Genomic DNA, 13,525 nt, shown 5'->3' on the forward strand with positions numbered 1-13,525 from the left:
CCAGGCTGGCGATGACCGATCTGAGCGATTCCATTTTGAACTTGAACCGTTTTAAGTAAAGGTTCAGGGATTTTAAATTCAAAATGGGTCTGACCGAACCGTCCGGTTTCGGGACCACAAACAGAGTTGAGTAGTATCCCTTCCCTCTTTGAAGCAGGTGAACCTCGACCACCACTTGTTGAAGACACAATTTGTGAATCGCATGTAACACTATCTCCCTTTCTAGGGGAGAAGTCGGTAGCGCCGATTTGAAAAAACGGCGAGGGGGCACCTCTTCGAATTCCAGCATGTATCCCTGAGAAACAATTTCTATTGCCCAGGGATCCACCTGTGAGTGAACCCAGATGTGGCTGAAAAGTCGAAGACTTGCCCCCACTGGAGCGGACTCCCTCAGGGGAGCCCCAGCATCATGCGGTGGATTTTGCAGAGGCCGGGGAGGACTTCTGTTCCTGGGAACTAGCTGTGTTGTGCAACTTTTTCCCTCTGCCCTTACCTCTGGCAAGAAAGGACGATCCACGTACTCTTTTGCTTTTATTTGAACGAAAGGACTGCATTTGATAATGAGGCGCTTTCTTAGGTTGTGAGGGAACATAAGCCAAAAAATTCGATTTACCTGCCGTAGCTGTGGAGACGAGGTCCGAGAGGCCTTCTCCAAATGATTCCTCACCCTTGTAAGGTAAAAACTCCATATGCCTCTTTGAGTCGGCATCACCTGTCCACTGTCGGGTCCATAAGACTCGCCTAGCAGAAATAGACATAGCGTTTATTCTGGAACCCAGTAAACTAATGTCTCTTTGAGCATCCCTCATATATAAGACAACATCTTTTATATGCCCTAGGGTCATTAAAATGGTATCCTTATCTAGGGTCTCAATTTCCGCTGATAAGGAATCTGTCCATGCTGCTACAGCACTACAAACCCAGGCCGACGCAATTGCCGGTCTGAGTATCGTACCAGAATGTGTGTAAATGGACTTCAAGGTAACCTCCTGCTTGCGGTCAGCAGGATCCTTGAGGGTAGCCGTATCTTGGGATGGCAGCGCTATCTTTTTTGATAAGCGTGTCAATGCTTTGTCTACCCTAGGGGAGGATTCCCACCGTATTCTGTCCTTTGGCGGGAAAGGATACGCCATAAGAATCCTTTTGGGAATCTGCAGTTTTTTGTCTGGAGTTTCCCAAGCTTTTTCGCATAATTCGTTCAGCTCATGTGAGGATGGAAAGGTGACCTCAGGCTTCTTTCCTTTATACATGTGTACCCTCGTGTCAGGGACAGGGGGTTCCTCTGTGATATGATTATTGCAATAAAAGATGTTTTGCATATCGAATACATTTAGCCACTTTTGGCTGTAATTTTGCATCATCGTAGTCGACACTGGAGTCTGAATCAGTGTCGGCATCTGTGTCAACTATTTGGGATAGTGTGCGCTTCTGAGACCCCGAAGGTCCCGGCGACATTGGGACAGACATGGTTTGACTCCCTGACTGTTCCCTAGCCTCAGCTTTGTCTAATCTTTTGTGTAATAAATTTACATTAGCACTTAAGACATTCCACATATCCATCCAGTCAGGTGTCGGCGCTGCCGACAGAGACCTTACATTCATACACTCCCCCTCCTCCTTAGGTGAGCCTTCAACCTCAGACATGTCGACACACGCGTACTGACACACCACACACACACAGAGGGAAGCTCTTTCCTGAAGACAGGTTCCCCACCAGGCCCTTTGGAGAGACAGAGAGAGAGAGTATGCCAGCACACACCCCAGCACTATATGACCCAGGAAAAACACAGAATGGTTACCCAGTAGCGCCTTTATGTATGTATATGCGCCAATTATGTGCCCCCCCCCCCCTCTTGAAAACCACCTCTGTCACCGTGAGTAAGCAGGGGAGAGTCCGGAGAGCTTCCTCTCAGCGCTGTGCTGTGGAGAAAATGGCGCTGGTGAGTGCTGAGGGAGAAGCCCCGCCCCCTCGGTGGCGGGCTTCTGTCCCGCTCAAAATTCTTAAAAACATGGCAGGGGCTCTTTATATACATGTACAGTGCCCAGCTGTACATGTATATATGTACTTTTGCCACAGGAGAGGTTTATATTGCTGCCCAGGGCACCCCCCCTGCGCCCTGCACCCTTACAGTGACAGATGTGTGTGAAGTGAAAGGGAGCAATGGCAGTGAAGCTGTGCGTTACCTCTATGAAGATCAAGATGTCTTCTGCCGCCTCTGAAGTCTTCTTTTCTTCTCATACTCACCCGGCTTCTATCTTCCGGCTCTGCGAGGAGGACGGCGGCGCGGCTCTGGGACGGACGGTGAGGGTGAGACCTGCGTACCAATCCCTCTGGAGCTAATGGTGTCCAGTAGCCTAAGAAACAAAGCCTTGAAACTCAGAAGTAGGTCTGTTTCTCTCTCCTCAGTCCCTCGATTCAGGGAGTCTGTTGCCAGCAGGCTCCCTGAAAATAAAAAACCTAACTAAAATACTTTGACAGGAAACTCAGGAGAGCTCCCTGAAAGCACCCAGTCTCCACTGGGCACAGTATCAAACTGAGGTCTGGAGGAGGGGCATAGAGGGAGGAGCCAGTGCACACCCAGATCCAAAGTCTTTCTTAAAGTGCCCATGTCTCCTGCGGAGCCCGTCTATCCCCCATGGTCCTTACGGAGTCCCCAGCATCCTCTAGGACGTTAGAGAAATAACCAATAGAAAAATAAATGCAGAAAACTCTTCAGGAGCTTCCCTAAGCGTGACCGGCTCCTCCGGGCACATTTTCTAAACTGAGTCTGGTAGGAGGGGCATAGAGGGAGGAGCCAGCCCACACTATCAAATTCTTAAAGTGCTCATGGCTCCTAGTGGACCAGTCTATACCCCATGGTACTAATGTGGACCCCAGTATCCTCTAGGACATAAGAGAAATTCAAATAAGAGAAGATATTTATCAAATGGATGATTCAATTAGGTGGTCACAGTTCTTTGCACTCTGGTGTTACACAAACCACTCCGCAGGAAAGTATGAAGCAGAACCTTATGTGAGCATATACAGTACGTAATGGTACCATCTAGGTTTATGATATCCATTTGCAATAAACTAACATTTCATCACAATTTCAAAAATGTGCAAGCTGTTAGTGCGAACTGATACAAGTTTTTACATTTGTAGAGTTACTGCTGTTATAGGCACGCCACAATTAGAACGGACACATAAAATATACAGAAGAAAGGGGTGTATTGCTTCCAGTTGTGTGCAAGCCATGCACAACTGTGCTAAAAGCAATGACTGATCCATGTTCCGCCTACGCCTGTGCTATGTCCGCTCACTGGATCAGAACAGTAATACAGTGAAATGTTGTGTGCAGAAGCAAAAAAGTACAATGAAAGGAATTCCCTCAGTAATGCAGCGGGACACATCTGAAATGCTGCCCAGAGTATGTTCAGGACTACAAGGCAGTAATCTTGTCCAGTGCTTTAATACATATTGCATTTCTTGGTACTGTATTATATTTTCAATATACTTCCTTACACTAATGACCAATAGGTACAAGAAATATAGCATTAATAGTATACCACACTCAGGGCCGGCGCTACCATTAGGCAACTTTAGGCAGCTGCCTATGGGCGCTGGCCACTGGAGGGCGGCATGCTCCACTTAAATCTATTTTACTAAAAAAATTATATTTTGCTAAGTAAGCCCAGACCAAGGGCGGCCGCGGCGAGGGTCTAGCCTGCCACAGCCGTCAGTCACCTCACCAACGCCAGTGTGTTGATTTCCCTGCTCCATGTCTCTTTCAGAAATAGACGGAGATGCGCGTATGAGAGAGCAGGTCAGGAGACGGGCGCCACACAGGGTGTTATTCACTTGTAAACAAGCGCACGGCATGTTAGTGCTGACGGCGCCTAGGATGCGTGTTAGGGCCGAAACGCACGAGGCGGCTGGCGCCGCCCGGCAAACACCCGGCCGGCTTTAAACCGCTGCCGTGATGTAAAGACACATGCAGCGCAATGTGTCCTTACACACGGCACGGTCCCGGCCCGGCTGCCAGGTTGCAGCCGGGTCTCAACACTGGAAGGTCCGGCTGCCGGGCCGTATTTGCAGCCAGTGAACCGTGTGTGTGAAGGGGAGCTTTCACACACAACGGTTTTTTTCCAAGCCGTGTCTAATGCTGCGCATGCGCACAGCATCACACGCGGCTCAAAGCCGTCCTGTGTGACAGACTCTGCCGGTTTCTCCCGGATGGCAAAAAGCCGGACAAAGTTTGTCCCGGCTTTTTGCCATCCGGGAGAAACCGGCCAGTGTGTTACAGCCCTTAGGCTGTCAGTGTGGGCGGCGCCCGTCTCCTGACCTGCTCTCTCATACGCGCAGCTCCGTCTATTTCTGTTAGAGACATGGAGCAGGGAAATCAACACACTGGCGTTGGTGAGGTGACTGACGGCTGTGGCAGGTTAGACCCTCGCCGCGGCCGCCCCTGGTCTGGGTTTACCGTTTACCTAGCAAAATATAATTTTTAGAGAGGAGGAGCAGGGGCAGGGCTGTCGGCATCATGCGGAGGAGAGTCAGAGCCGTCATTAGGAAGGATTCCGCTCTAGACAGCACTTCAAGTTCTCCCCTCTGGCTGCCATCGATGATCCCTCCCCCTAACATTATCGTCATTACTGCTGCCGGAAGCCCCAAGATGAGCATAGAATGGGCAGAGGGGAGACGCTGCGGATGGTGATGTCTACTGCATCTGAAAGGCAAGAGAAGCCTCCCTGCCACCCCGCGTCTACCTATCCCCTCCCTCCCAGCCGCCCCGCACCTCCCTATCCCCTCCCTCCCTGCCGCCCCGCGTCTCCCTATCCCCTCCCTCCCTGCCGCCCCACGTCTCCCTATCCCCTCCCTCCCACCCCGCGTCTCTCTATCCCCTCCCTCCCACCCCGCGTCTCCCTATCCCCTCCCTCCCTGCCGCCCCATGTCTCCCTATCCACTCTGTGCCGCCCCGCGTCTCCCTATCCCCTCCCTGCCGCCCCGCGTCTCCCTATCCCCCTCCCTGCAGCTCCACGTCTCCCTATCCCCTCCCTGCCGCCCGCATCTCCCTATCCACTCTCTGCCGCCCGCATCTCCCTATCCCCTCCCTGCAGCTTCGCATCTCCCTATCCCCTCCCTGCAGCTCCGCGTCTCCCTATACCCTCCCTGCCGCCCCGCGTCTCCCTATCCACTCTCTGCCGCCCCGCGTCTCCCTATCCCCTCCCTGCCGCCCCGCGTCTCCCTATCCCCTCCCTGCAGCCCCGCGTCTCCCTATCCCCTCCCTGCAGCCCCGCGTCTCCCTATCCCCCCGCGTCTCCCTATTCCCTCCCTGCCGCCCGCGTCTCCCTATCCCCTCCCTGCCGCCCGTGTCTCCCTATCCCCTCCCTGCAGCTCCACGTCTCCCTATCCCCTCCCTGCAGCTCCGCGTATCCCTATCCCCTCCCTGCAGCTCCGCGTCTCCCTATCCCCTCCCTGCAGCTCCGCGGCTCCCTATCCCCTCCCTGCGTCTCCCTATCCCCTCCCTGCAGCTTTGCATCTCCCTATCCCCACCCTGCAGCTCCGCGTCTCCCTATCCACTCTCTGCCGCCCCACGTCTCCCTATCCCCCTCCCTGCAGCTCCGCGTCTCCCTATCCCCTCCCTGCAGCTCCGCGTCTCCCTATCCCCTCCCTGCAGCTCCGCGGCTCCCTATCCCCTCCCTGCCGCCCTGCGTCTCCCTATCCCCTCCCTGCAGCTTTGCATCTCCCTATCCCCACCCTGCAGCTCCGCGTCTCCCTATCCCCTCCCGCGTCTCCCTATCCCCTCCCTGCCGCCCCGCGTCTCCCTATCCCCTCCCTGCAGCCCTGCGTCTCCCTATTACCTCCCTGCAGCCCCGTGTCTCCCTATCCACTCTCTGCCGCCCCGCGTCTCCCTATCATCCTGTGTCTCCCTATCTCCTCGATGCTGCCCTTTCAAGATTCTACTACGGGGGCCCACAAAGCAGGGACGTGTAGTCAGGGGAGGTAGTGCCTCCCCTGCCATTAATGATTAAAATAATATAAAGAAGATACTTATGACACATATTCTGTGTCATAAGTAATCTCTTTATATTATGATAAGCATTTTAAATCTTTAAATCACTTTGGGAGGCACAGCTAGCAGTGCCTCCCGTTAACAATTGGAATGGGAGAGAAAGGGGCGCGGGGGCCAAGCACAGGGTTGTAAAAGCCCATTAAAAAACTGCGGGGGAAGCGGCACATATTCCAGTGCCTCGTTGACAGGGAAAACCTGCCCCTGTCAGCGAGGCAGATGTGATTGGACAGCCGATCCAGTACTGGATCCGCTGGTCCAATCACCCATAGGCATTGAGGTCAAGCTGCGGCGGGACCCGACGCTACAGTGGAGCTGCCTGCCACTTAAGGAGCGCAGCAAGGGGGGCAGTGGTGGCGGGATCCGATGTTGGAGTTGCCTACAGCAGCGGCAGCTCCGGAGACAACGGGCAGCGCTGTTACCTCTATTTCCGTGCCCTCAGCATCTCCGGCAGCATCTGCTTCCTCCGGACTGAGGAACCAGGACCACTAAGGCGAGGGGGGGGGGGGGGGGGGGGGGGGGGGGGGGGGAGTTGTGCTTGGTGGTAAGTGTCTGGGCAGCTCACCCCCAGATCACTTGGACTGCAGCTCACCCCCAGTGATCTGGGGGTGAGCTGCAGTCCAAGTGATCTGGGGGTGAGCTGCAGTCCAAGTGATCTGGGCAAGATCACTTGGACTCCAGCTCACCCCCAGATCACTTGGACGCAGGGACAGGGAAAAATAAATAAAATAAATGTAAAAAAATGATATGTTTATATCACAGCCGCCGCCGCCCACCGCTCACTGCTACACCGCCATTGAAAGCTGACCACCGCAGACCACAACTGGCGGTGGTCAGAGGGACATCAACGCCGCAGCGACGAAGGACAGCTTAGTACCGCCGCATCCCACGCAGACCATGGGCTCATACGCCACCGACAACCACAGTTCCTTCCGCACCTCCGCTGCACATATCAGGTAATTTTCCCCTATGTCCCTGCTGTCACGCTCTCAGTCCCTGCTGTCACTCTCTCAGTCCCTGCTGTCACTCTCTCAGTCCCTGCTGTCACTCTCTCTCCCTGTCCCTGAATTGTGGGTCATACCGTTTGCTATAATGTGAATTTCGGCTCATACCATGTGCTATAATGTGAATTTCGGCTCATACTGTGTAGTAAAATATGAATTTTGGCTCATACTGTGTGCTGTAATGTGAATTTCGGCTCATACCGTGTGCTGTAATGTGAATTTCGGCTCATTCCGTGTGCTGTAATGTGAATTTCAGCTCATACCGCGTGCTGTAATGTGAATTTCGGCTCATACCGCGTGCTGTAATGTGAATTTCGGCTCATACCGTGTGCAGTAATGTGAATTTCGGCTCATACCGTGTGCAGTAATGTGAATTTCGGCTCATACGGTGTGCTTTAATGTGAATTTCGGCTCATACTGTTTGCTGTAATGTGAATTTCGGCTCATACGGTGTGCTGTAATGTGAATTTCGGCTCATACCGTGTGCTGTAGTGTGAATTTTGGCTCATACCGTGTGCTGTAATGTGAATTTTGGCTCATACCATGTGCTGTAGTGTGAATTTAGGCTCATTCCGTGTGCTGTAATGTGAATTTCGGGTCATACTGTGTGGTATCAGGTGAAAGGGGCGCCAGTACTAGATAGTATAACGGGTCCTACTACACTGAAGGGCACGCCCCCATTTGAGTGGCCACACCCCCTTTTCCGGAGGCGCGCGCATAATTGCAACCTTCACTTTTCCATACCCCCACTTCAAAATGTCCACTTCGACCACTGTATATGTGTGTGTATATATATATATATATATATATATATATACACACACACACACACACACACACATATAAAATCTCAGTGCCTCCCCAGCCAATTACCTCACCGCACGTCACTGCCACAAAGTTCTAGTTACAACCCTGGTGCCCATCTATAATACTGTATAAAACAACAGACTGTGGTATTATACTATATATGGATGTGGGGCTGGATGCTTTTTAACTTGTGTGCATTTAATATAATATTTGTCAGGTTTTCTTTTGCTGTTATTTGGCTGCTTCAGGGGGATCAACATACTGTTAACACAGCCTCTAGATAACGTGATCACTCCACTGTCCAAGCAACAGGGGAAGGGGAGGGCCGGGAGGAGAGGGGGGGGGGGGGGTGTAGGCAGAAATTTTGCCTAGGGTGCCGAGAAACCTTGCACCGGCCCTGACCACACTGGGGGTTATTCAGAGTTGTTAGCAAACCAAAAAAAGTTAGCAATTGGGCAAAATCATGCTACACTGCATTTGGGGCAGATGTAACATGTGCAGGGAGAGTTAGATTTGGGTGGGTTATATTGTTTCTGTGCAGGGTAAATACTATCTGCTTTATTTTTACACTGCAGTTTAGATTTTAGTTTGAACACACCCCACCCAAATCTAAATCTCTCTGCACATGTTACATCTGCCCCACCTGCATTGCAGTATGGTTTTGCCCAATTGCTAACTTTTTTGGTTTGCTAATTACTCTGAATAACCTCCATAGTATCTTAGTCTTTAATATGGCATCTTCAATGTTAATGAATATCTTGTATAGAAAAAAATATGTGTAGTACGTATGCAAGTCCAATTACAGCTCCTGACTTATAAGAAATTGCTGGCAAAAAGACGTCTGCTTATATGTGTTAACAAGTAAATCTGCTCCACAATCTGTTGCGTTTCCTGGTAATGGTCTTTGCTGTAGATTATCCAACATTTAACCTAATCAAGATGTTCTTTCCTAGCATTACTGTACATTCACAGGCAGCTTTGCACAATTACTTGTATTAGCTTCAAGCTTTTTCAAACATTCTCAGCTGTTTTCATCAAGGTCTGTCACTAGCACTGGGAACAGCAAGAAGATGATGCTTATGGATGTCAGAGTTTAGCTCCATTGAATAGATCCCTCACAATTCAGGCCAGCTCTAGTTCCCCATAACAGGTTTTTTTTTGTTTTGTTTTTCAACACCAATGTCTCCTCCTTTCCTTTCAGGTCAGGTGATACAAATTGTTCTCATTTTACGTTTGCTCTTTACAATGGAAAACATTTCTTAGGAACTACTTAAATCATGAGTAACTTTTTAAACATTCGGAAATAGTAGGAGCGCTTATTATAATCAATATAGATCAAAATAGCTTTTCTTGCATCACATACTCTAAGCTATAGGGAAGTAGCGGACTTACTTAGTGATTGCTTAGTATGTTTAGTTACTATTTGTGTAAACTGGTACTCCTACTGGGGAAAACTGGTGGGAACTTGATCCTGTAGATCTAAATATAACCGCAATAATTGACAATAGGGGAAATGGCCAAAGGGGATAAAGTGGAGCTACTGTAGGTGCATTGTACGGACTTGCATTAAGGAAATTAAATATATTCAACAGTAAATAAATCACTGCAAATAGATTTTTCATCCAGGAGTTGATTGATTTTCTGAGCTCTCCCCTTCTGTACTATCTCGTGTGACAAATGGTTTCTCTATGCTAACTAGAGCCCAACATGTCCAAAATAGAGGTCACCCACCATTCCTCCAACCAAACTTACTAAGGGGGTATCCAATTAGCCCAGAAAAAAATTGTGTCTGCAAAGAGGAGGCTTTTTCGCTATTTTTTAAATCCCCCCCCCCCCCCACCCCCCACCCTATGCAATTAATCCCCTTTTTTAAATATAGACAGAAAATTTTCTATTTTCATCCGAACACATAGGATCTGGTATAAGTTCTAGGACTTACATGTTTTCAAGAAAAATCAGGGCTCTAAGGGCTGGATATCAGGGGATTTTGTTTCACATGCCTCAATCCTCAATAACTGCCGGCATTGGGGCAAATTGGATAGCCCCGGGTGAGTTAATTAGCCAAGGTAAATTACTGCAGCTAATTGGACACCGGTCTAAATCATTGTGTATCCAAGGTACACTATTTGATTTATTGGTCCTCCCGACAATCAGGGTGATTTTACGGCCACTGGAAGTCCAGATATCTGTACTACACACTAACTAATGTATTTATTTATATTTTTTAAGTTTCAGATTTCTGCCACACCACAATGAAACGTGCATATGACCCGCTGCAAGAAGGAGGAGGTAATCAGGATAAACCACAGGAAATATGGGCAGATTATCAGAACGCGCACACACTGCACAATTGTCCTAATTCAGATCTGTTCGCTCGCTAGCTATTTTTTGCAGCGATGCGAACAGATAGACACCGCCTATAGGGGAGTATATTTTAGCTTTGCAAGTGTGCGAACGCATGTGCAGCCGGGCGGTACAAAAACAGTTTGTGCAGTTTCTGAGTAGATCTGACCTTACTCAGCCGCTGCGATCACTTCAACCTATTCGAGCCCGGAATTGACGTCAGACACCCGCCCTGCAAACGCCTTGACACGCCTGCGTCTTTCTAAACACTCCCAGAAAACGGTCAGTTGCAACCCACAAACGCCTTCTTCCTGTCAATCTCCATGCGATCGGCTGTGCGAATGGATTCTTCGCTAAAACCAGTGCACAGTAATGATCCACTTTGTACCCGTATGACGCGCCTGCGCATTGCGGTGCATGCGCAGTAGTTACCTGATCGTTGCGCAGCGAAAAACGCTAGCGAGCGAACAGATCTGAATTAGGCCCAATAGCGGGACCTTTTGGCTGATATTTTCTGCCAAGGTTGACCAGTCACATAAATCAAAGGCAAGTGATTCTGGCTATTTTTTTTACCATGTTATTTATACAAGATGCTAAGACTCTTACACACACACTCTACCATCATATCAACTGGAATTTAATCTTTCTGGCATTCCCCTCATCCATCTATCCCCTCTTCAAGCAATATTAAATGATGCAGCAAGATCAATCTTTGTCTCTCACTGCTCAAAATCCTGCACTCAATTTACTGTATCCTTACACTGGCTGCCAGAGTACTAAAGAAGACTGGTATCCTATTAGCAGCGGTAATTTAACACTGCTAATAGGTTCACCAGGGGGTAATCAATTAGCCTCATAAACCAGCACTTATCAGCAATTACACTTCGGGTTCCCGATCCCATGTGTCCTCACATGATCGCGGGTCCATTTTTGGCCAATAAAAATGGCCTATAATTGGACAGCGATATAAGACAGAAAAAATATTGCACCTAATAGGATAGCCCACTAAATATTTCACACTCATCACTACGTCTTCATGGGTCTCAAAATGGTCTCCTTGTCTTAGGTCTACTCCTGACCTTTGCCTAGTCCCTGGTAACTACCTGTCATTCTCAAATACAAGAATACTCCGATGCCAATACACATCTATAGAAATTCCTACACACCATTTAAAAGACAAAATATATGTGTATAAATACACAAACTTTCAAGGAAGAATCACACACAGACTTGTAGAATTTAGTGCCTGCCAATAGATTATCTATATTCCAACCCAAATAACATTCAGCAAATCAGCAACTGTTCTCCAAATAATGCAAAGATTGTCAAAAATGACCACACAGTAATAAGACAGCATCGCAGCAGAGGTAAATTTATAACTTATCTGGATCCAATTGCATAGCTACAGTATTTGTCGCAAAATGCACCTTTATCGGTTATGGATCATAGAGTCGACCAGAGTAATGAGGACAGTAATAGGTACACAGGTACTTAGTCAACATGGCATAAAAGGTAGAAAAAAAAGGTTGACACTGAAAAAGTCGACAAGAGTTTTTTTGGGGGGTTTTGGTGGTGTTAACTCGAGCAGGAACCCCAATTAGTGCGCCACGTCCCCTTGAATGGTTTGCTTCGCTTGCTATGCTGCAGGCAAGGTGCCTCGCTCTGCAGCACAGGTTACTAATCCTAATCGTAGTCCATGTGAATGGTAAAGTATTAAAAAAAAATTAAGATTTTAAAGATTTTTTTTAAAAACTCATGTGGCCTTTCATGTGTTGACCTTTTGCTATGTTAACCATTTGTCTATGTTGACCTAATGCATGTTAGCCAATAGCAGTCGACGTAATGACTGTCGACCTAGCATCCGGATACCCCTGTATCATGGGATCCAGACAGCAAATAAACACATCAATATCTGTAGAAATAGGTGCCAAGAACGGGAACACTCATTAACAGTAATGAACTTGATAAGGATGCTGCACTACAACACCCACAATATTAAGCAAAAATGGTTGTGTGGTAGAAAGAATGGCGCTACCCAGTTGCTACACAGAAGTAGGTAGGCAGAATGAAATAAAAAAAGAATTTTCATCAATAACAAATAAAATGCATGTCATAAAATACCATACGTTTACAAAACTGTACGGACAAAGTAAAACATATGAAAATCTTCCCAGTAAGGGAATGTATAGTCCAATAACAAAGTGGCAATTGTGCATGAAGGAGTCATACAGGAAGGTTCGTAGGGAAGCTGCAGGTCACGATAAGGTGCAGAGTAGTCCGGTCTTGCCCTGCACAAAACTCCCAGATCTTAAGTCCCAATCTGGAAAAGTCTACCTCCAGAGATACGCATGTCTTAGTAAACACAATGGAGTATGCTTAGGAATGTAATGCCAAATAATTCAACTTGAAGAAGCATGGAAGAGTAGTTTTACGATTCCTTGTATCTCCTCCTATTAGAATTCCATATGTAAGAGAACAAACGCAGGGATACACAATAGTGAAATACTGTTATTTTTTAATATAACAGGTGTTTCACTACTTCACTATTGCGGGTTCCCGTATTTCTCGGATTGGAGTCCACCACCTACTTGATATTTCTTTGGACACTATTCCTTATGTGACTATCAGAAAGGTAACTATATCGGAGAACATTATTTCTTCTTGCACCTGATTATATTCGTGCTTAGTGATTCCTCATGTTTTATTTGTTTGGCTATTGGGGTAATTCTAGGGAAAGCCCCACATTCACTATATAGCTGCAAATACAGTGAAGCGCAGGATCCTACAATACACATACCCAAGCCATAAAGGAGTGTATACAGTATACGTGCTTGCGTTCCATTTACCATATTTTTATTTCAGACTACGGTCCATGTATGGACTGGCGTAAACACACCACTTTCATTGATAACTTTAACTAGACTTCAAGCATACATTCTTTGCATACTGTTTGCAACAATGGAAACAGGACAAAGACTTTGGGACCACCTTGTATGCACACTTAGCTTGTCTATTATAATGGGGCAACATGAAATTTGTCGCACTTCAAGAGCAAGTGCATTCAGATCTTCTGGCTGTGTCAAATGTCAGCTTATAATGGGCAGTTTAATGTTACAACACTACGGCATGGATACAACACTACGAAAGAAGATAAACCATTGATGTGAGTCAATATCCATTTTTAAAATCTATCTGCATGATTAAGGAGAGACATGCTATCCATACTGTAGTGCCTCTAGTAAAAGGCTATGTATAGTATGTCAGCTGACACGGATTCTATACTGGTGCCTGTTGTAAGACACCAAAAGATGTGTTACT

At 47.7% G+C, this 13,525-nt stretch overlaps 1 protein-coding gene across 7 annotated transcripts in view; it reads right to left on the minus strand.

The window, feature by feature from the left end:
* Nucleotides 1–13,525, minus strand: part of LPP (LIM domain containing preferred translocation partner in lipoma) — an 870,847-nt gene that overhangs the window by 311,447 nt on the left and 545,875 nt on the right. Inside the window, exon 8 of one of the 7 annotated variants that reach the window (XM_063916494.1) lies at nucleotides 11,548–12,657. The exons of the other annotated variants lie outside the window; for them this stretch is intronic. Within the exon in view, the coding sequence (XP_063772564.1) occupies nucleotides 12,607–12,657 (51 nt within the window). The 3' untranslated portion in view covers nucleotides 11,548–12,606. Of the gene's footprint in view, nucleotides 1–11,547; nucleotides 12,658–13,525 lie in introns of those variants that run through there. 7 annotated transcript variants of the gene reach the window in all.

Source organism: Pseudophryne corroboree, chromosome 4 (genome assembly GCF_028390025.1).
Source record: "Pseudophryne corroboree isolate aPseCor3 chromosome 4, aPseCor3.hap2, whole genome shotgun sequence".
Taxonomy (NCBI): Eukaryota; Metazoa; Chordata; class Amphibia; order Anura; family Myobatrachidae; genus Pseudophryne; species Pseudophryne corroboree.